The sequence below is a fragment of the Crinia signifera genome, chromosome 2 (genome assembly GCF_055691185.1).
Source record: "Crinia signifera chromosome 2, ASM5569118v1, whole genome shotgun sequence".
In the NCBI taxonomy this organism is placed as follows: domain Eukaryota; kingdom Metazoa; phylum Chordata; class Amphibia; order Anura; family Myobatrachidae; genus Crinia; species Crinia signifera.
In genome coordinates, this window is record NC_139218.1 from 52,778,168 (window position 1) to 52,802,408 (window position 24,241).

At 44.0% G+C, this 24,241-nt stretch overlaps 1 protein-coding gene across 3 annotated transcripts in view; it reads right to left on the reverse strand.

Annotated features, from left to right (window-relative positions):
• Positions 1 to 24,241, reverse strand: part of FKBP6 (FKBP prolyl isomerase family member 6 (inactive)) — a 53,020-nt gene that overhangs the window by 18,972 nt on the left and 9,807 nt on the right. For 2 of the 3 annotated variants that reach the window (XM_083172092.1, XM_083172090.1), the window contains one exon: positions 4,476 to 6,382. The exons of the other annotated variant lie outside the window; for it this stretch is intronic. In XM_083172092.1, coding sequence (XP_083028218.1) covers positions 6,359 to 6,382 — 24 coding nt within the window. In that variant the 3' untranslated portion in view covers positions 4,476 to 6,358. Of the gene's footprint in view, positions 1 to 4,475; positions 6,383 to 24,241 lie in introns of those variants that run through there. 3 annotated transcript variants of the gene reach the window in all.

The window sequence follows — 24,241 nt, forward strand, 5'->3', positions numbered from 1 at the left end:
CTGACAGGACAAGGAGGATATGTCGCGGGGGGGGGGGGGGGGCTTGCAGGCCAGGGTGCCAGGGAGCCGCTGTGTCTCTGCTCGTAGAAGATGGTGGGTTCTAGGTACCAGGCGGCAGCATACGGAGACGCGCAGCGGGGCTCTAGGCTCATGAACAGGACACTCATGTACGTAGCGTGGCGCTGGCTGCGGGTGTCATCAGCGGCGGGCGTCTCACCGGGTGGTGCAGGCTGCTGCTGTGTGGCGTCTGATTGCCCGGTACATGTGCTCAGTGTAAGGATTGCTGCTGTCAGTCAGCTCTCTTCCTGCTGTAGTTTGAAAAAGGCGCACCGCTGTCCTGCTCTGATACAGCGGCTGCCGTATGTGCACCACTGTGCCGGCTGCTGACGCTGCACTGGCTGTTAATTCTAACTGGATAACCCACGGCGGGGCCCGCTGCCGTCAATAATTCAAGCCCCCACTCTGCCCAGGGGTTCTGCTTCCTGGCAAATCTGGTCGCCAGGAAGCAGAACCTGGTCGCCATGGCAACCTGGCCCCCGGGTTTTGTCGAGCCCTGGTTTAGTATTAAGGCAGGGTCCAACTCCAGTCACACAAAAACTAAGGTGTTGGATTTTACGAAGGCTGACTTTGCAAAAATGGGGAGATGTTTAAGCGACTCATTAGCCGATTGGAGGAACTTGAAAGGAGTGCAGGAGAGGTGGAAAAAATTAAAAAGTGCAATACTAAAGGCAATGGACCTTTGTATCAAAAGGGTTAAGAAAAGTAACAGGAAAAGGAAGCCAGTGTGGTTTACTAAAGAGGTATCAACTACAGACATTCCTCACTTAACGACCTACCTGTTTACCGACCACCCGGACTTACGACCCGGGCCTTCGTTTAGCGTCCGTGCTGTGACTCCTCGGACTTACGACCCCGCCTGCTCTGATTTACGACCTGCCCGCCTACCCTCTCGCAGTTACGACCTGCCCTGCCTGTTTAGCGACCCGCGTCTCAGAAGTCTTAAGGGGTTTTATATAGGCTCGTTTAACAACCAATTCGCTTAACAACCGGGTCGTGGGAACGGAACCTGGTCGTTAAGTGAGGAATGTCTGTAGTGTAAAAGCAAAAAAGATGGCCTTTAGGACATACAAGCAGACTCAAAATAATAATGACAAAGAAGTGTATCTTGCCAGACGCAAAGAGGCTAAGAAAGTGATCAGGCGTGCCAAGGCACAAGCTGAGGAGAAAATGGCTCAGTCGGTAGATAAAGGAAACAAAACTTTTTTTAAGTATATAAGTGAAAGGAGAAAATCAAATGGAGGAATAATAAGACTGCGGACAGACACTGAGAATTTGGTGGAGGGAGACAAGGAAATTGCAGATCTAAATAATTACTTTTTCTCCGTATTCACTATAGAAGGAGAAGGGAAGGGACCACAGTTAAGTTTCAAGGACATTCATAAAAATAAGGTAGATGGAAGTACATTTACTAGGGAGAAAGTCCTAACAGAACTTTCAAGACTGAAAGTGGATAAATCAATGGGGCCAGACGGAGTGCATCCAAGGATACTAAAAGAACTAAAAGATGTGTTGGTAGCGCCATTAACAGATTTATTCAACCAGTCACTAGATACAGGTGCAGTTCCAGAGGACTGGAGAAAAGCAAATATAGTTCCACTGCACAAAAGCGGAAGCAAAGAAGAAGCAAGTAATTACAGACCAGTGAGCCTTACATCAGTAGTAGGGAAATTAATGGAAACTCTATTAAAAGAAAGAATAGTGGAATATCTTAAATTACACAATTTACAGGATCCAAAACAGCATGGTTTTACTGCAGGGAGATCATGCCAAATAAGTCTCATTGACTTTTTTGACTCCGTGACCAAAATACTAGATGAAGGGGGGGCTGTAGATGTGGCATATCTAGACTTTAGTAACGCATTTGACACTGTCCCACATCGCAGGCTGCTAAATAAACTTGAAAGTGTGGGATTGGATTATAAAACAATTAAATGGATAAGAACCTGGTTGCAGGATAGGAAACAGACAGTTGTAGTAAATGGAGCGCATTCTATGGAGGGAGATGTTACCAGTGGAGTACCCCAGGGATCTGTACTTGGACCAAAGCTCTTTAATATCTTTGTTAGTGACATTGCAAATGGTATTGAGGGGAAAGTATGCCTTTTTGCAGATGACACAAAGATATGCAACAGAGTAGACACACCAGGAGGGGTAAATCAAATGACTGATGATCTAAGTAAACTTGAGAATTGGTCAAGAGAATGGCAACTACAGTTTAATGCTAAAAAATGCTAAATTATGCACTTGGGACTCAAAAACCCAAAGGCTCAATATAGTATCAAGGGTACTATAATGGAAACTACTGAGGAGGAAAGATCTAGGAGTCACTATTTCAAGTGACTTAAAAGGCAGGGAGGCAATGTAACAAAGCAATGAGGAAGGCTAGTCAGATGCTTGGTTGCATAGGGAGAGGAATCACTAGCAGAAAAAAAGACGTAATAATGCCACTGTATAGGTCATTGGTACAACCTCATCTGGAATACTGTGTCCAGTTCTGGAGACCATATCTGCAGAAGGATATAAATACATTGGAGAGTGTACAAAGAAGGGCAACTAAAATGGTGCATGGCCTACATCACAAAACTTACCTGGATAGACTAAAAGATCTTAACATGTATAGTTTGGAGCAGAGAAGGGAAAGGGGGGACATGATAGAAATCTTCAAATATATCAAGGGATTTAACGTCGTACAGGAGGGAAATTTTCTTCAAAGGAAAAGAAGTAATAGAACACGAGGACATGCACTGAAACTGGAGGGAGGTAGGTTCATGGGAAATGTTAGAAAGAATTACTTCAAATAAAGGGTAGTGGATAAGTGGAATAGCCTCCCATCAGAGGTGGTAGAGGCTAAGACAGTAGAACAATTTAAACATGCTTGGGATAGGCATATGAATATCCTTACAAAGAAATAAGGATTAAAAAGGGTTGAGTTTACCTGAAGGGTAAAAAAAGGGGCAGACTAGATGGGCCAAATGGTTCTTATCTGCCGTCAAATTCTATGTTTCTATGTTTAACCCTTCCACAAGTCTGCAACAGACAGGCTGATCCAGGCTGTAACTGGCGTCACACCCACTTCCCTAAAATCCCCTGGGCCCCTAGTCTCTTGCCTTATACCAACATTTTTGCATAAAACATATTCAGTAGCAGCAGATTTATAACATTCCTTTATTATTGACTTAGGGCAGGATGCACTAAAGGAAAAATAAGGAAAAACCCCATTATTGGGGTGTTTACTGCATTTTGGTATGCAGGAAAACCTGCATGCTGGGTTTCTGCTGCGGTGGGTAGCGCCGGACCCCATAGAAGCATATGGGCTTCTTACCGCATCCCACATACAGTACACACAAACCAATTCTCACCAAGAGGGAAGCAGCTCCTCATACTTGTTTGGAGGGGCGGAGCTTCTATGTGATTGACAGGCTGGGTCTCTATGGGTAGCAGGAAAGGACTGAGGATACACTGAATGCAGATACCTGGCAGCTAGGAAGATTCTTCTGACAAGTCTTCAAACCTCTCCTCGCTCCCTCACACGCATACCGGATTTTCTGCACTGCAGGTCAGTGACATGGAACAAGCAGGCAGTGACCCCTTCTATCTCTTCAAGTCCTCTCCTCCTACCCTGAGTCCCAACTCCCAGCCTGTTACAGATAGCGCCTTCTGTCCCCACCAGCACCTGGAGCTCAGGCTCCACCCTCGATAGGCCCCTGCTTCCGGATCAGTTCAATGGAAATACAACTGCCTACTGGCTCACTATGAGCACTGCCTCCAGCTCAGAAACTCACCGTAAGCAGGTGTTTTCCAGCTGTTGGTGTCAGGTAGCAGCATGGAGCCTGGTCACTCTTTCCTCTATGAGTGCACAGGGTTCTGCTGTGATGGAGACTTCTAAGCTTTCCCAGTAATTTGAACCTGCCCTGTGCATCCAATAGGATCAAAGTATTGTACATTTAAAATGGCACACTTAAAATAAATAACGATCAGATATGTTCCCAGAGGCAGTCGACTTGCGTAACGGAGTTAAATCAGCCCATCCACACTTGTATTTGTATCTTTAGATCGCATGTTGTTTTTATCTATGAGAAGGTAAGCGACTTCGCTACCTGTCATTTTTTAAACACACCCTGTGACATGGAAGGTAGAAGCTGATTGGATGGTGGTTTATCACACTCCATTTTATCACTTTTCAAGCTTAGTACATCTGGCCTATAAAATCATCCATCCCAATATTCATCTCTGTAAACTAAATTAAGGAAAAATACAATTTTTTTTTTTGAGGGGGGGGGTTAGGGGTTGCATGTGAATCCCCCACCAACCCTTCTTAAAAAAAAAAAAAGTATCTGACAGGAAAAAAAAAAAAGCATTTAAAACTATGATATAGTCAAAAGAAGAGCAGAGCACGAAAACAAAATCACACAATGTTTTGAACACAGCTAATACCGTTTATTAAACACGATACAGCACGACTGTATAACAAACAAGTCTCAGAACTGCTATTAATGCAAAACAGCCAGAGTGGACTAAAACACAACCTGTGAGTACTCAGATCTTCAGCCACTGTGTTACCTGGAAAAAAAAAACACTGAATATCTTCTAAGAAACATAAAACGGATTCAAAAGGTTGAGGGCATAGCAGAGTATGAGCGCTATTTATTTAAAGGCGTAAGAGTTAAACATAGCCTAGCGGTAAAAATGTTCAGAGATCCATAACGATCAATCAGCATCAGAAATACTCATTTTTAATTATGGACCATACTCCATTCAGGGTAAAAACTTCCCCTGACATATTCTATGAGATTGATACCTTCCTTATACAGCAGGGATGGGGAACCTTTAGCCCTCCAGCTGTTGTTGAACTACACATCCCAGCATGCCCTGCTACAGTTTTGCTATTTGGCCATGCTAAAACTGTTGCAGGGCATTCTGGGATGTGTAGTTCAACAGCTGGAGGGCCGAAGGTTCCCCATCCCTGTTCTACAGGGCCTGTGTGGATGCCAGAATGCAGGTCCTCAACTTATCAACAAGCTACTTTAAATATTATACCGGAATGTTTACAGTTATAATATCTATACGGCTAAAATTTTAAACACACTGGCGTCTGCATTCTGGCACCGACACGCAGTCAAATGAATGGTCTCCATTTTCATTATTTGAAATAGTTTGGTTATTTTTTTTATGGATATGATCATTGATGGGTGCACGCCTCCAAATCATTTATTTTTTTTATTAACAATTCAGCAAATATGAGCTGCGTCTCTCTCCAAGAAGAAAATAATATATAGCCTGATAGACCATTCTTAATTTCTTTCAGGGCAGGAAATGCAAGTATTAAATGGTTGTAAAACAGTGTTTACAAGACTACACACTCAGCCCATGTTTTCAGGATTTCTGTAATCATGCAAATGAACGTCTAAATGGCACGGTCATTCGTTATTCTACCCAGTTTAACAGGCAGAAATCCTTACATAAACTGCTGGGAGTTAGTCCTGGATTTGGGAACTATGAATTATTACTCTACTGCATGTTAGACTTTAAAAAAGAAAATAAAAAAAAATGGATTGCGGATCTGGCCCATTTGGCTCTATAACCATCTAATGAAGACAATAGAACTACATTCACATGGTTGTCAACATGCAATCAACACAAAATGAATGAAGAACACATCTGAATAGGGTTTACCACAAACATTTCTGTATGTGGTCCAGTCTAACGCAAGCTTAACAGAAGCCTGAGACAGGATTTACCAACCCTGCACTTCAAAGGTTAGTCAACGTGGTCTATATTGTCCTCCTACAGTATATGACCCGCATGCCCTACGTTGCAAAAACATTGACATGTATATTGAACCAACCCAAACATGCCTTAAAACTTTGGAAGCTTCTTAGCTTGCTTGCTCTCTATTATTAAACGGCTTCTCACCACAATATTACAAAAACATAAAGCACACTGCAATCTTTAGTCTCAAACTTCTTAACATACACTATTATGCTTATAAAGCATATACAGCAGCATTACATGCTCATTTTTTACTTTATTTTTTTTTGCCAAGGATGTAACCAGTTTTGCTCACTAGTATTCCTTAGGCTTTTAGACAAAGTATTGTCTAGGAGGCCAAACTTTTATAGCTATTGTAACCGTATCTCAACTGTAAGCAAATACTTGATTCAACATAACCCACAAAAGGATCAGAACATTTAGGAGTTTTGCCTCTTGATATCAAGAGTGACTTAATGGACATAGGCATCACTGCTGTGTGGCTGTGGATGACCGTGGGGCAAACATACGAAGACACATCTCCTTCTGCTTATCCACGTAGTCTTTGTAACAACTGCGGGAAGCAAAGATAAAAAGTAAGAAAGGATAAATTACAACTGAGTCATAAAGCCAATTTGCAGAACAAAATTCAATTCTCAAGAGTCCATCTTGGGGAACATGTCAACTCATGGTAGACATGTTCTGGGCACTGGATTACTGGGCACAGGAACTGGGCACTGGATGACTGCTTTTTTCCCCAAACCCCAGTCTTTCCAGTTCTTGCCATGTAAAACACCCAACAAAAGTAACACTGGGAAACAGTCAATCTGTTGCCAGGGATTTAAGAGTAGATCGCAATTAATTTTGTGCTCCTGATCATGAATAGGCCATGCTTATTTTTTCAATTGTCTCTAGATATGCATAAGTCTCATCCCAGCATTAGTAAGCATTAGCATTAGTCTCAAACGTGACTACCAGCTACGCTATAAAAAATTCTTGTTATTGTTGAAATAAGGAAGTTGTTAAAAAACAAAACGAAGTTGATTCTGTTAAGTAAAGTGGCCTAGACTAGTAAGGTACTTCAAATGGCAAAATTAATTGAATTTTATAAAAAATTGTTTTAATTCATTTGAAAACTGGAGCCAGTTTAGCTATAGCAAACAAGTCAACAAACTTGATCAAGGAGGTGCAGTGTTCTCCACATTGACCAAGAGAATGACTTTAATGGTGTGTAGTATGCAAACGCTTTGCCTTCATCCAACCATCTTGAATGATTTATCCTGCTGCAAGACATGTGAGGGGATGTGTTTTCAGAACACATACCCTCACATGGTTGCGAGGGGATGTGGTGGGGGGTGTTTTTTTTAGTAGGGCAGGCAGTTCAGGACTGCGAGTTTTGCAGCTTACAGAATCAACCAGAATCGGGCCCACAGTGTATAAAATAGACCATATATGTGTATTTTGTTTCTCTCCTTTTTATATAAGTCTTAACATATAACTCTTGGGTGCACCACCAACTGAGCCATTCAATCAACTTAATGCATAATATATAGGTCAAATATTTGGTTCTAACTATTTAAATACATGGAGGTAAAATGACTAATGGTGCCCACACACGCACCGATTTCAGTGCTATGCGTTTTTGGCTGTACAATGGTTCTTTACAATTTTACTGCCAGAATTAAGCATGACCCGATGTGATGGTTATTTTGCTGTCTGCGATACGATGCTGTGCGATTTAAGCACATTTTTTCACTGGCTTTTTCTGACCTTTATTTTGTTCGAGTTCACATGTTTTAAACCTGCAATAAAGTTGTTGATAACAATTTGTATGTAATTATTTCCCAAAAAAAAAAACCCGTCGTATAGCATCGGCTCGTATGCCTGTATAATGCTGAGCCCGATGCTATGCGATAATGTCCAAAAAGTACCTGCTGCACATACTTTTTTGGACATCTAAAATCGGCCCCCGGGAACGCGCATAGCACAGCATCGCGTCGCACACGCCGCACTAAAACACCCCGATAATTGTACGCACGATGCGTTTTGTACTTTAAAAGTACAAAACGCATTCTAAAATCGATGCGTGTGTGGGCTGCATAAGATGGTAGTTCTATTGAAGATGGGATATTTACTATAGCAACAAGTATTCTAAATTTAGCAACCAAATTCGAATTTCTTCTAGAAGGTGCTAAATAAATAATCTGATTGGTTACTAAGGGCAACATCCCTTCTTTAATAGAATTCTCACTTTGTAAATTTACCCCATATATCCAACTCTATCTGGTCTGTGTGGATTTTCTTTGTTTTGTGCTCAAAATAATTTTACACGTAAGGAAAAAGATTTCCCTTGCCAACTGAACAGGATTCTCTTTTGACGTTAAATTGCTATTTCTTCAGTGTGGCCATTACACCCGGGTAGACGGATAACATTTTAGTACTTAAAAAGCACAAATGAATGACTGCTCTGAAACCGCAGGCTTGTTTGGAGCCAGTACATCCAGGGGGGTATGCAATTCGGGATCACGGCTGTCGATCCCCGCGACAGCCGTGATCCTGGCCAGTTTGATCGACCGCAGGACGACAGGCGGGATTCCCGCCTGCCACTCGGCGCAAAGGGGGTGGCCGTGGATTGGCGATCTGCGGCCGGGATTGGGACAATCCACGGGCGTTACCGGCAGAACGGGCCCGTTCTGCCGTGATCCTGCTTCAATGTGGTCGCTAAAGACAGCATTGAATAGGGAGCCGCCACTATTTTCCATGTCGGAAATAGCGGTGGCAGATTGCATACCCCCCCCAAGTGTTTAAATGAAACCAAATCGGTCACACACAAAAAAAAAAAAAGGGAGGTAAAACACAGACAGAAACACAAAAGTCTTTTAATTAACCCTTTGAGTTCCAAGTGAAGTTATCAAACTAGGTGTGAAAATTACCACGCAAACATTTAAATTCATCACAAGTCCCTGTAAAACGTTTATCTTGTATAGGAAATATGATCATTTTTACGCAACAATTTTTATTTGAATTTAAAAGTGAGTGACGCTGGCATGTTTACTGGATATTTTGAACATCTCACAGAGATGTCGGCACTCAAAGGGTTAAAAAAAAAAAAAGAAAAAAAAAGAAGAAAGACTTTATGAAATAAAAAGACCTACAAAAAAAGCAGGTAAAAGCATCCTGTTCTTTAGTGCAACACAAATGAAAGGATTAAATAACTGTAAAAAGTAACTCCGGTACTCTTTACTTAGAAGGGCGCCCACGATTTTGATCGTGGGCATCGTTAGTAAAAAATCTCGGGCATCTCGGGCATTGAATGCACTAAAAAATCGGGTGCGATCAACCGACGAGATGCCCGAGATTTCCCATAGGGAACAATGTTAAATGTCTCAATTGACCCAATTTTCCTGTTCAATGCCTCAATTGACCCGATTTTTCCATAGGAAACAATGTTAAATGGGCCACAGAGGCCAAATAGGCACCCTGAAGTGTATAATGGCCACCCGAATTGTTAACGCCACCCCACGATCAACGTCAACCCGATGCGTGGCGAGCGCAGCGAGCCCGCGAGGGGCGGCGGTACGCGTCCTACGACCTTTTCATACCCCCACTATCCACGTCGGCGTGGAGTTGAGAATAGAAAGTGTGGCGAGCGCAGCGAGCCACCGAGCCCGAAGCGTGGCGAGCGCAGCGAGCCCCGCGGACAGCTGTGAAGCCCACGAGGGGACGCGGATACCTGTGAAGGTATCCGCGTCCCCTCGCCACGCTTCGGGCTCGGTGGCTCGCTGCGCTCGCCACACTTTCTATTCTCAACTCCACGCCGACGTGGATAGTGGGGGTATGAAAAGGTCGTAGGACGCGTACCGCTGCGCTCGCCACGCTTCGGGTTGACGTTGATCGTGGGGTGGCGTTAACAATTCGGGTGGCCATTATTCACTTCAGGGTGCCTATTTGGCCTCTGTGGCCCATTTAACATTGTTTCCTATGGAAAAATTGGGTCAATTGAGGCATTGAACAGGAAAATCGGGTCAATTGAGACATTTAACATTGTTCCCTATGGGAAATCTCGGGCATCTCGTCGGTCGCATCGCACCTGATTTTTTAGTGCATTCAATGCCCGAGATGGGCGCCCTTCTAAGTAAAGAGTACCGTAACTCCTTATGTAAATATACTTACCCTCTCCCTGGCCTCCCTCCTAACCATACCCCCCCCCCGGGACTTAATCAGCCCGCACACTTACATTCGGCATCTCGCCAGTCGAAATGAAGGTCTTAGGTTCCTTATTGATGTTGGAATGCCAGTGGCGGTATTGTGAACATAAGCAACCCCACCGCTGGGATACTGTACGCATCACATTTCCTCCAAGTCGTGATTTTTAAAGCAGAGGGTGGACAGAAGGACATAACATCAGCTTAGGATAGTATTGGACAGGTCCTGTTACCTGACATCGGGGATCCTTCTCAAAAAGGGATCAGTAAGCCTCCCATCACAGGTAGTAACCATTGTATGTGGCCATGCAATAAAGCAACAGCTCTCGCTTTGGAACAAAAAATAAATTATAACTTGGAAACTTGTGGCATAGAAACACACGCCACCTGTGGCTTCTTTTTGCATGGCTCTTCTGCGTTGAAAATGGTAGCATCCTACCCCTTTTACCCCACCTTGGCCTTGTTTTTAGAGTCTGTGTGTATGTGTGGGCACCAATTAATTTTTCTGGTACAGGGCACCAAAAGGTCATATTATGACACTGCAGCTACTGGGCACATAATGTGTTTTTTAAAAAAAAGGACTATTGCTACGGGCATTATTCATCCATTTTTCAGCGTACATCTTGGGCACCTGTTGTCTCTTTGTAAAGTATGGGAGAGAGCAATTTTATAGTTTGCAGGGGGCACATTTCTCCTTATTCATTCTCTATCTTTCTCTCTCCCATTTCTCGCCCTATTCATCCTCTCGATCACCCATATCCTGCTATGCCAACTTTTACTTTCTGATCTCCCCCTATTACTGCTTTCTCTCTCAACTATTCCTTGTATTGCTCTACCGTTTCCTTCTAATCCATATCTTTATTCTCTCTCACACACACACACCATTTCCTACCTCCCCCCCCCACCTCCAACATGAATCAATATATGGGTGTGTGTGTCTGTGTGGAGCACTTGGGTGGGGCCTGCCTATTTGCCTTTCCAGGGTCCCACAATTTCTGATGGCTACCCTCTTCTCTCCTGTACTAATATGGGAATTCTGTAAGAAACACTAATTTGGGCAAGGTGTAAGGAAATTATGTTTAAGTGGCATCAGGGGGTGCGAATCTGTAATGGGCATCACGGGGTGCGGCATAAAGTGTAGTGAGCTTTCCCATGACACTCCCAGACAACAGCCAGTTACCACACCCAAACGCTAGCTTCAAACAGCGTCCTGTATGCCGTTAATAAAAAATATTACCGTTAAATCCTTTTCACGTAGTTCATATGAGATACTGAGGTCTCAATACATTGGGGAATAGAGGTCATCCGACAGGAGACAGGCACATAAATATTCTAGTCTAGTCAGGTAAGAAACGGTGCCCGAAGGAAGGATGAACGTATGTGAGGTAGGATTACGCATATTAAGTAAAGTGGTGAGATTCACACCAGCACACCACAACAATCACAGCAACATTCGTAACTAATATAAGTTAACTTGTCATTGTATTTGTAACAAAACACAAGGATTTACCGGTAGGTATTAAAATCCTATTTTCACTAACATTCATATGGGATACTGAGGTCTCAATACATGTAGACTGTTGCAACACCGCCTGCCCAAACTGGGTATCCTCCTTGGCCAAAGCGTCAAGTTTATAAAATTTGACAAAGTGGCAGCTCTACAGAGCTGCAAAGCTGAAAAACCCCGAGCAGCCGCCCAGGATACGCTCACCGCTCTTGTGATATGAGCTCTCACAGGTGCTGGTAATTCCAAATGCGCTGCCCCCTAGGCCTGTTGTATGGTGGATTTGATCCACCTGGCGATGGATTGCTTCGAAGCCGGGCAGCCCTTCATTTGAGCATCATAAAAGGACAAACAGACACTCGGTCTTACAGACCCGAGCAGTCCTCTTAACATAAGCCTTAAGAGACCTGACCACATCCGGGGATTCAGGAATCTCCTGATGTCCCAAACTGGAAGGCACCACAATGGGTTGGTTCACATGGAACGCTGACAGCACCTTAGGTAAAAATCGCTGATTTGTCCTGAGTTCCGCCCTATCCTGATGAAAAATCAGGAAAGGACTTTTGCAGGAAAGAGCACTCAGCTCTGAAACCCTTCTAGCCGAGGCCAGGGCCAGCAACATTACGGTATTCCAAGTGAGGAATTTTAATTCCGTTGTGTCAATCGGTTCAAACCATGAATATTGAAGAAAGGTCAGGACCACCTCCAAGTCCCATGGAGCCATCGGCGACACAAATGGCGGCTGAATATGCAAAAAAACATTGTAAAAAGTTCTGGACCTCTGGCAATACAGAGGATGGAAACGGATGAGATCTACACTTTGAGGGACCCCAAACGAAGGCCTACGTCCAAGCCCGGACTGCAGGAAATGGTCCAGCTTGAAATCTGCAGGTGGAAAATCCAGCTTTTCACACCACGCTACATATTTCCTCCAAATCATATGAGAGTTAGACGCAGTCACCGCCTTCTTGGCCTGGGTCATGGTATTAATGACCGAAGTGATAAACCCCTTATGAGCTAGGTACTGCCGCTCAACTTCCAGGCAATTAAACGAAGCCGCCCTAAGTCCTGGTAGACGAATGGGCCTTGAACCAGAAGATCACTTCTGAGAGGTAGATGCCTTGGATCTTCTACTAACATGCTTAGCAGACTTGCGTACCACGCCCTTCGAGGCCAATCCGGAGCTATCAGGATTGCCTCCACTCTTTGACTTTGAATCCTATTTAAGACTCTTCCTAACAATGGAAGTGGCGGGAATAGGTATACCAGATCGTATGACCAACCTGTGGTCAAGGCGTCCACTGCTTCGGCTTGAGGATATCTTGTCCTTGAGCAATATCTGGTTAACTTCTTGTTGACCCTGGAGGCCATTAGGTCTATCTGTGGTCGCCCCCAGAGATCTACAATGTCCAGCAAAGACTTGGGGGGATGCAGTCCCTATTCCCCGGGGTGAAGCTTGTTCAGACTGAGGAAGTCCGCTTCCCAGTTGTCCACCCCGGGAATGAAGATAGCATTTATCACTACTGCATGTAGCTCTGCCCAGGAGAGAATCTTGGTTACTTCTCTCATGCAAGTCCTGCTCTTGGTTCCTCCCTGCCAGTTGATATGTGCAACCGTAGTTGCATTGTCCGATTGGACCTGAATAGCCCGATCCTTCAGGAGGAACTGAGCCTGTAGTAATGCGTTGTACACCACTCGAAGCTCCAAGACGTTGATGTGCAGCGAAGTCTCCAAGAATGTCCACTTCCCTTGGAATTGGACACCCTGGGTGAGATTTAATAGGATGAGAGATTCAGAAAGTGAGAGATTTGGTAAAAAATCTCCAGTTTTTTTAAAGCGGCAAACATTTGCACAGCAAAATAAAAATGGTTTTGCAGTGTAGATGGTTGCCGCTTTTAAAAAAGCTGGATATTTCTTACCAAATCTCTCACTTTCTGATTCTTTCATCCTATTAAATCTCACCCCGAGTCACTACGCCCCAGCCCTGTAGACTGGCATCGGTCATCAATATGGTCCAATCCTGGATCCTGAACCTCCAACCCGCAAGGAGATTTGGAGGATGGAGCCACCACTGTAAAGACTGCTTTGTCTGAGCAGACAGATGTATGAACCTGTGCATATGAAGGAGTGACCGGACCACTTTCTCAGTAGGTCCAGCTGGAACACTCGAGTGGAACCTCCCAAACGGGAGTGCCTCGAAAGAGGCCACCATCTTGCCCATCAGACGGACACATTGGTGTACTGACACCTGTACTGGAGTAATTACTTCCACCAATAATTGTTGCAGAGCCAGCATCTTGTCCTCTGGGAGAAATACCCTCCTTTCCACCGTATCCAGAATCATCCCCAGGAATTGGAGCTACTGAGACAGGACCAGGGAGGATTTGGGCATGTTTAAAATCCATCCGTGTTCTGTCAACACCTTCCTGGTGGTAGCAATTGCTTCCAGCAATTTTTTGTACCAACTCTGCCTTTATGAGCAGGTTGTCCAGGTATGGGATTATGTTTATGCCCTGCATCCGTAGAAGGAACATCATCTACGTCATAACCTTGGTGAAGGCTCACGGGGCATTAGACAGGGCAAATGGTAAGGCCTGGAACTGTTCGTCCAGAATAGCAAACCGTAGGTAAGCCTGGTGTGGTCCCCACACCGGTATGTGGAGATAGGCATCCTTCACATCGATGGATGTCAGGTACTAGTTTTCCTGCAACCCTGCAATAACCGCTCTCAAGGATTCCGTCCGGAATTTGAACACCCGAAAATAAGGGTTCAGCATCTTGAGGATCGGTCTGACCAAGCCATCTGGCTTCGGTACTACAAACAGGTTGGAAAAGTTTTCCTGTTCTCTTTCTAGAGGCGGGACTGGTACAATTACCTGAGACAGGACCAATTTTTCCACAGCTTGTCTGAGAAGCCTGCGATCGATCTTCCGCAGCTGCCGGTAATCCTGACCTGAAGTACCTGTAAGGAGGCGGACTTTGGAACTCCAGCTTGTAACCGTGTGAAACAATATCCCTGACCCAAGGGTCGAGGGTGGATGATGTGGCTGAAAAACTTCAGCCAAGCCCCCACCGCGAGCAATACTCGGGGTGGGCGGAGCCCGTCATGCTGAGGGCTTGGGCACAGCTGTGCTTGTGCTGCGGTCTCATCCCCTGTGTGTATAATGCTGGGTGGGGTTACAAGAGTGATTGACAGCGTTATACACACAATGTTTCTGCCTTAGGACACCCCCACCCAGCGTTACACACAAACCCGCCCCCCTAGGGATAGACCAGCGTTATACACACCACCCCCTTTGAAAACCCCGCCCACAGCCAGGGCTACAGCACACGCCCACCATTATTCACCAGAGCCAACTGGTGTAGATGAGCGGTGGGTCTTCCCGCACCCCCAAAGCCACACCCACCCCGCAAGAGGATCTGCCCGCAAGCCGCCCCCCCCCCCCGCACGAGAGGGTCTGCCCGCATCCCCTTCCCCCCCGAAAGGATCTGCCCACACAACCCCTCCTCCCCATGAGAGGATCTGCCCGCCCCAACAGCAGTCCTGCACCCACGCAAACCCACCCCCCCCCCCACCAGATCAGCGTGTCTGCACTCACTCACACACCCCCCCCCCCCGATCTGCGGGTATGCCTGCACCACCCCCCTGGAGCAGTGGGTATGCCCCCCCCCCCAGAGTGATGGGTCTGCCCGTACCCACTCCCCTCGCTGGAGCAGCGGCTATTCCCACACCCCCCCCCCACTTCGCTGGAGCAGTGGCTATGCCCACACACACACCTCCCTCGCTGGAGCAGCGGCTATGCCCACCCCCCACCCCTCGCTGGAGCAGCAGGTATGCCCCCCCAACCAAGGTGTTAATTGATTTTCACTCTATGGTATGGTATACCACATATTTCTTATTTGTATTCTCGCTTTTGCTTGTGGCTTTAATACATAAAGTTGGGGTAGTTAAGATACTCTTCAGTGCACAGGCTACTCAAAACCACTATTTTTAGCACACTTATATTATATTACCATATAACCATTACTGCAGTGGGCAGTTTGTGTAGCCGGTCCTAAATTACTTAGGGTGCTACACCTGACTTCATCTTTTAGAAATCCGATATAAAAAACAACTGCGTATTGATTTTCCCACAGATCACTCTAGTTGCTGGAATTATGTTGTAGAGGTGTTTTTGATAATCTAACGGGCCTTATACATATGCCATAGATACTCATACCAAGATAAAACACTTATATAGCACCCCTTGCTACTTGTAGTTCTAAAGATCCGCTAACTTCACTGATCTACCCTTCTTTAGATTATACTGTGCATTCTTATTGCTTTATTGCAGTCGCAAGGGTATTAATCAACACTCTTACATGTATTTTGTGGGTTTTTATTTATTTTGTAAACTAACAATGTAACCATGTCCTTATAATTAGAGGTTTTGGATGTGTTTCGCATAACTGTGTTGCTCCACTCATTTTTAATCTAGATCATAACAGACTCGCTTGTGTCTGCCACTCCATACCAAGCTTTTTTTGGTATGAACAAATTTTTAGAAAGGCCTACCTCTAACTGTACGACTATGCCTTCAACTAACACAAAATCTAATAACAAAAACAGGGTATGGCTAACCCACCATCCCCACCTTGCACCTCTTCCAATAAGGAAGGTGACACTGCTCTTGAATTTACACATAACATTGTCTTCCCCTCCCCTGCGGAAAATGCTAGAGGTCATAAATATGCTAATGCCTCTCATTGACAAAAATTTTGAAGATCTCCATGCTAGACTTGACACATCGCTAGCGAAAATTTATTCTAATAAGTCTAGAATTAATACCCTAGAGCAGTGATCAAGTGATTCTGAAGATGCTATTCATGCATTACAACAAGAATTATTGGCCAAATCCCAAACCTTACAAACTATGACCGATAAATTGGATGATCTAGAAAATAGAAATAGAAGGAGTAATCTCTGTTGCATTGGAATCCCTGAATCATTTTCCGATACCCAACTGCAACGCTAAATTGGGGTTCTTATTCCCAAGGCTCTGGGAATACTGGAAGATGACACTTGCCTACCCATAGAAAGGGCCCACAGACCAGGAATCACACGCAGGGATAGAGATAACCGTCCTAGACCAGCAATAGTGAAGTTCCTAGATTATAGAGATAAGGAGATGGTGTTGAAAGCTTACGGGGCCATCCCTGAACTGAAAATTGAGGGACAACGCATAATGATATTTCAGGATTTCTCAGTCCTGGTCTCACAAAAATGAAAAGCTTTTTCGGAGGTCTGCAGATTCCTTATCGGCAGGAACATTAAATTTGCACTACTTTACCCGGCTAAGCTTCGGGTAATTGAAAATGGTAGATCCACCTTTTACACAGATCCTCAGGCGGCTAAATAACATTTCATTAGAAGCAACCCGCCTTCACCTAGTCACTCCAATGTAAATTCCAGGGATTAAAATGCTTAAAGTTGTGCTTTCCGATTTGGTTTCTGGCCCGCACCTGATCTAAGCCACTACCTATAGTTCTTCTAATTCTTTGGAGGTTTAATTAGCTCGAATTCAAGAGACTAGAGATGAATGTGTTACTCCAATGGCTCCAATGGCTGTTCTATAGCTATGGGATGCAGAGTAACCATAATCCATGTCCGCTGGTGACCTGCTATCTCTCCCTCTGGGGATGTTGGTTACCAGCAGATAGTTAGATATATCGCACAGTGGCTGAATGGTAAGGATTAATGTTAATTATTGAATTTGGTGCCGGGTCAACACAAGGATTTAAATATGCCTTATATACAATGATAAGCGTGTATTCCCTTAATGGGACCACATTAAATCACATCATACCTCTATTCTGTATATGTTTATTTTGCACATGCATATTTTGTGGTTATTTGTTGTTTTTTGGTTCAACAGACGGAGCGTCCCCTCTTTACAAAGAGTGGACCCTAAGTCGTTTCCTGTGGGATTTTGTAAGATCCCACACTTTCTTTATTTGTTAACTAAAAAAAATTATATCACTTTGCTTCATTAGATTTCTATTTGTAATTGTTAAAGTACACAACCGAATATTGACACATGGATGCATGACATGGCATGTAGACATAATAATTAGAGAGGCCCTGATATGCGCTATAATTTCTCTTTCCTTCCCTCATACTCAAAGACACAAACCCACTCTTCTACGATTAACAAATGGCAAGAATTAACACCAACCAAAATGACCCCACACCCCTTAATTCCCTCTCCATATTGTCATGGAATGTGGGTGGACTGAATACACCTATTAAAAAGGAAAAAAAAAATACTTACCCACATCCGTAGGAAATGCCCAGTGGTAACCTTTTTGCAGGAGACCCACTGGATGTTGACATAGATGGTTCTAAATACACACTCGCCCATTCTTCACTCACCTCTCCCAAATCACTCACCTCTCCCAAATTTTGCCTAGTTGCACACATTATCCCTTAGTGCTGGGGGGGGGGTTGAAGGCTCTATGTCCAGAATTGATTATATACTCCTCTCACACTCGCTACTGGATAAGTTACGAAGCACAGATTTGGGAGATATTGTCATATCTGACTACGCGCCGATGTGGGTGACATTACATAGGGATACTGACAGACCGCAGGGCCGCTTTTGGCATTTTCCAGATTTTCTCTCAACCTCAGAAGATTTTAAACAATTCATGACTCAGTTATGGGCAAATTATGTTGATGACAACATAACTCACTGGGACAATCCAATACTCTTCTAGGAGGCTTCAAAAGTTGGACATGAGGGGACATGCAATAAGCTACATCTCCCGTATGCGCAAGCTTGCTACAGCCGAATACAACAAACTCAGGGAGGCAATGGCAAACAGCGGGACGCTTTACAACTCCACTGGAGACTAACTTGACTACTTACATACAAGATAAAAGTTTATTAGACACTTTAACCCCTTCCCGACATTTGACGTACATTTACGTCATGGTCGGGAAGTACTTGTAACTGTCACCGCGTCTATAGACGCGGTGACAGTTTCAACATGTCTGCTGTCCCTGACAGCAGACATGTCCCTGCATGCCCAGGGGGGGGCTGCGATGCCGCCCCCCCGTCGGCGATCGCTGTGATTGGCTGCACTGAACAGCCATTCACAGCGTTTTCTGTGTCACCGGCGAATAACGTTCGTCGGTGACACGCGATCGGAGGTGATTGGTGCTGTAAAGTACAGCACCAATCACCGCGGGGTGTAAGGGTGACACTGGTGTCACCCCACCTCACCCCGCCCGCCCCCAAAGGCCGTGATTGGTTCGTCGGACCGACGGACCAATCACAGCCAAGGAGGGGGATTTAAACTAACGGTGACTGCACTGCAGACGCCATTCCGGTCTGGAATAGCGTGCAGTGCGGTCACCGTGCCCAGCTGCCGCCATTTACTGACCTGAACCGAGCAAAATACTTACCTGATCACTGCTTCATCACTGCTTGTAGTGTGCTGGATGCTTCCTGGATCCTGTTACTACTTGTGACTTCCTGTGTTGTGAACTTGTGCTGCTGCAGTGTAATAGCGTTAGGATAGAGAGAGATAGAGAGAGATAGAGAGAGATAGTGTCAGAGAGTGCTATATTTTGTGCTGCTGCAGTGTGATATAGTTATAGAGAGAGATAGAGAGAGATAGAGAGAGAGAGAGATAGTGACAGATTGTGCTATATATTTTTTATATAACTGACTGCTGCCCCCCCTTTTGTGCTGATCAGTATAAATTAACTGATCAGCAACTTTTTGGGGGCGCAGGTTATATATATATATATATATATATATATATATATATATATATATATATATATATATATATATATACCTGCTGCAGTGTCATAGAGTGATAGATAGTGAGAGATAGAGAGATAGTGACAGAGAGTGATAGAGACTGCTATATTTTGTGTCTGCTGCCCCCCTTTTGTGCACCCCCAGCAACTTTTTGAGGGTGCAGGGGTTATTTTTCATATACATAACTGGCAGTGCTGCTGCTGCAGTGTCATAGAGTGATAGATAGTGAGAGATAGAGAGATAGAGAGAGATAGTGACAGAGAGTGATAGAGAGTGCTAAATTTTGTGTCTGCTGCCCCCGCCTTTTGTGCTGATCACTATATCTGAGGTGATCAGCAACTTTTTGGGGGTGCAGAGGTTTTTTTTTTTATATATATACCTGTCAGTTGCACTGTCAGTTGCACCAAAGGTTGTGCACCTGCTGCCCCTCACTGGTAATCAGTGTCGCATCACTGATCACCTTTTTTTTTTTTTGTGGGTGCTGTGGGGTCTTTTTTTAATTTTTTTTTTTTACACACACTGTGATTTTTTGGGTGTCCTGTGGCCACTGTGCGCTGATCAGTGACGTACATCACTGATCAGCTTTTTCGGCACAGGGTTGATCTATTTTTTTTTTTTTTTTTGATCAAATTCCTGTTGCCTTTGAGCGCTGTTCAGTGACGGACGTTACTGACCAACATCTGTGCTCAATTTTTGGCGCAGGACCTTTTTTTTTTTTTTTACCCCTTCAATTTTTTTTTTTTGTATAAAGTATTTTTTTTTTCTGCACTACATACACACTACACACTACATACCCCCCGGGTTGAAATAAAGTTTGTACCCCCCCCTACACTATACACGTGTTGAAACATTTCACTACCAGTAACACAAAAATAAAAATGGCATCCCAAATGTCATCCCAAATGTCATCCCAAAGAATGTATTCAGCGGAGGAGGCATATGCCATGCTTGCTTCTGACTCTGACACAGCCAGTGATGCAAGCGGGGAATTTGAAGGATTCGCCTTAAGCTCCTCTTCCTCCTCTGGTGATGAGGGACCCCCTCAAAGACGCCCCCGTAGAGCAGCTGAGACCCCCCCCAATAATTGATCTCGTATGGTCCCCACCACCAGACAATTTTGAGCCCCAGGTTCCTGAGTTTTTGGCCATGCCAGGAATCCAATTTGATTCCACAGGTCTCAGAGAAATTGACTTTCAAATTATTTTTCTCTGATGATTTTATAAATTTAATGGTGGACCAAACTAATTTATATGCCCAGCAGTTCATTGCTCAAAACCCCACGTCATCATTTGCTAGGTGGACCCCTGTAGATGCAGTAGAGATGATGACGTTTTGGGGTCTGGTGTTTCATATGGGCATAGTAAAAAAGCCAGAAATTAGGCAATATTGGAGTACACATGTTCTGTACAGCACCCCATTTTACCGTATGGCCATGCCCCGGGCTTGATTTGAGACGATCCTTAAATTTTTGCATTACAACGATAATGCACAGTGCCCACCCAGAGATGATCCCACCTTTGACCGGCTATTCAAAGTCAGGCCGGTCATTGATCATTTCAGTGCCAAATTTGAAGAGATGTACATCCCAGATAAATTCATTTGCATAGACGAGTCCCTTATACATTTTAAAGGAAGGGTTAAATTCCGCCAGTACCTTCCCAGTAAGAGGGCAAGGTATGGCATAAAAATGTATAAGCTGTGTGAAAGCACCTCAGGGTACACCCACAGGTTTAGGGTATATGAAGGGAAGGATTCAAGAATTGAACCGCCAGAATGCCCCCCCTCCCTCGTAGGTGTTAGTGGAAAAATTGTCTGGGATTTAGTGCACCCCTTCCTGGATAAAGTTTATCACCTCTATGTGGATAACTTTTACACTAGCATCCCCCTGTTTAAGGCCCTTGGTTCAAGAGGTACAGCAGCTTGCGGTACTGTGCGCAAGAACCAATGAGGCCTCCCAAAAACGCACATTGCCCAAGTAATGAGAAGGGGTGAAAGCAGGGGAATATGCACCGAAAATATGTTGTTGGTCAAATATAAGGACAAGAGGGATGTCCTTATACTGACAACAATTCACGGAGACAGTACCACCTCCGTCCCTGTACGAGGTACCAGTACCCACACCTCAAAACCTAATTGTATCCTGGATTACAATAGGTACATGGGCGGAGTGGATCTTTCAGATCAGGTACTGAAGCCGTACAGTGCCCTGCGGAAAACAAAAATCTGGTACAAGAAGCTGGCCGTGTATATCATCCAGATGGCACTGTATAACGCTTACGTGCTATTCCGTTCTACCGGCCAGAGGGGGACATTTATGCACTTTCAAGAGGAAGTCATAAAGGGCCTAATATTTGGGAACCAGCAGGCAGAGGGCCCCAGTACTTCTAGTACTGGCCCCCGTATTGTACCAGGGCAGCATTTTCCTGATGAAATCCCCTCCACTGGAAAAAAGGGCAGGACACAAAAAAGGTGCAAAGTTTGCTATAAAAAGGGAATAAGAAAGCAAACTATTTTCCAGTGTGACACTTGCCCCGACAAACCCGGCCTATGTATAAAGGAGTGTTTTAAATTATACCACACATCTATGGATTATTAGGTTCATAATTTCACCGTGCTTCGGGGGTCTTGCTAATGCCACATAGCACCCACCATTCATTCCACCAGAATCTGAGCCGCAAAATCCAAAAATCACTCCTTCCCTTCTGAGTCCTGCCATGCACCCAACTGGTATTTTTTGGTCACATATGAGGCATTGCCATACTCGGGAGAAATTGGGGCACAGATTTTGGGGTGCTTTTTCTCCTTCATACCTTATGAAAATGAAAAATTGAGCCAGAACTGCATTTTTGTGTGAAAAAATGTAATTTTTCATTTTCACTGCCCAGTTGTATCAAAATTGGTGAAACCCCTGGGGGTTTGAAATGTACACTATACCCCTAGATGAATTCCCTGAGGGGTGTAGTTTGCAAAATGGGGTCACTTGTGGGGTGGTTCCACTGTATTGGTGCTTTGGGGGTCTTGCTAATGCGACATAGCACCCACCAACATTCCACCAGAATTTGTGCTGCAAAATCCAAATATCACTCCTTCCCTTCTGAGTCCTGCCACTTTTTGGTCACACATGAGGCATTGCCGTACTCGGGAGAAATTGGGGCACAGATTTTGGGGTGCTTTTTCTCCTTCATACCTTCTGAAAATGAAAAATTTTGAGCCAGAACTGCATTTTTGTGTAAAAAAAAAATGTAATTTTTCATTTTCACTGCCCAGTTGTATCAAAATTGGTGAAACCCCTGGGGGTTTGAAATGTACACTATACCCCTAGATGAATTCCCTGAGGGGTGTAGTTTGCAAAATGGGGTCACTTGTGGGGGGGTTCCACTGTATTGGTGCTTGGGGGGTCTTGGTAATGCGACATAGCACCCACCAAAATTCCACCAGAATCTGAGCTGCAAAATCCAAAAATCACTCCTTTCCTTCTGAGTCCTGCCATGCACACTATTGATATTTTTTGGTCACATGTGAGGCATTGCCGTACTCGGGAGAAATTGGGGCACAGATTTTGGGGTGCTTTTTCTCCTTCATTCCTTGTGAAAATGACAAATTTGGAGCCAGAACTGCATTTTTGTGTAAAAAAATTAATTAATTTTTCATTTTCACTGCCCAGTTGTACCACAATTGGTGAAACCCCTGGGGGTTTGAAATGTACACTATACCCCTAGATGAATTCCCTGAGGGGTGTAGTTTGCAAAATGGGGTCACTTGTGGGGGGGTTCCTAACTTTTAGCATCTTATGGTGCCTAGAAACCTACATGGTGCCTAAAAAATAATCTCATAAAAAGGAGGCTCCAAAATCAAGTAGGTGCTCCTTCTATTATGAAGCCTGTGGTTTGGTCAACGTGCACACTAGGGCCACATATAGGATATTTATGAAAACAAAAGAATTGGGGGAATCAATTTTTAGTCACATTTCTCTAGTAAAATGTACTGTGTTCCTTAAAAAAATGTATTAAAATTGCAAATCTGCAAAAAAAATGAAATTTTGAAATTTCACCTACACTTTGTTTTAATTCCTGTGAAACACCTAAAGGGTTAACAAACTTCCAAAATGCTGTTTTGAATACTGTGAGGGGTGCAGTTTTTGAAATGGTATCATTTATGGGGGTGTCTCACATACAAGTCCCTCAAAGTCACATCAGAACTGAACTGGTCCCTAAAAAAATCAGTGTTTGAAATTTTCTTGAAAATTTGAGAATTTGCTATTCATATTGTAAGCCTCCTAGTGTCCAAAAAAATTAAAAGGAAGTTGAAATAATGATGGAAACGTAAAGTAGACATATGGTCTATGTTAGTTATTAACTATTTTGAGTGGTATGATTATTTGTCTCACAAGCAGAAAATTTAACATTTTGCAAATTGCTAAATTTTCCATTTTTTTACGACATTTTGGTATTTTTCACACAAAAAACAGACTGTATCGACGAAAATTTACCACTAACTTGAAGTACAATGTGTCACGAGAAAACAATCTCAAAATCACTGGGATAAGTAAAAGCAAAAAAAAGTTATCCCCACTTAAGTGATACATGTCAGATTTGAAAAAAAGGGCTCTGTCAGGAACGCAAAAACTGGCTCTGTCAGGAAGGGGTTAACAGCCCAAGCTCAAAGACACCTGGCCTACACAACACACAAATACTATCGTTGGGGAAACAAAAAAGGTAAACTACTAGCCACTATGTCGAAACCCTGGAAATGTAGATCTTATATAAATGTATTACACAACGACTCTAACACTGAAACATTGACTTCGACATCAGATATTCTACACACATACTCTGACCTCTACAGTCCAAAACGAACGCAAACTCAACGGGATCTCTTGGAGGGAGATATTACCGAGGAGGAAATTAGAGATG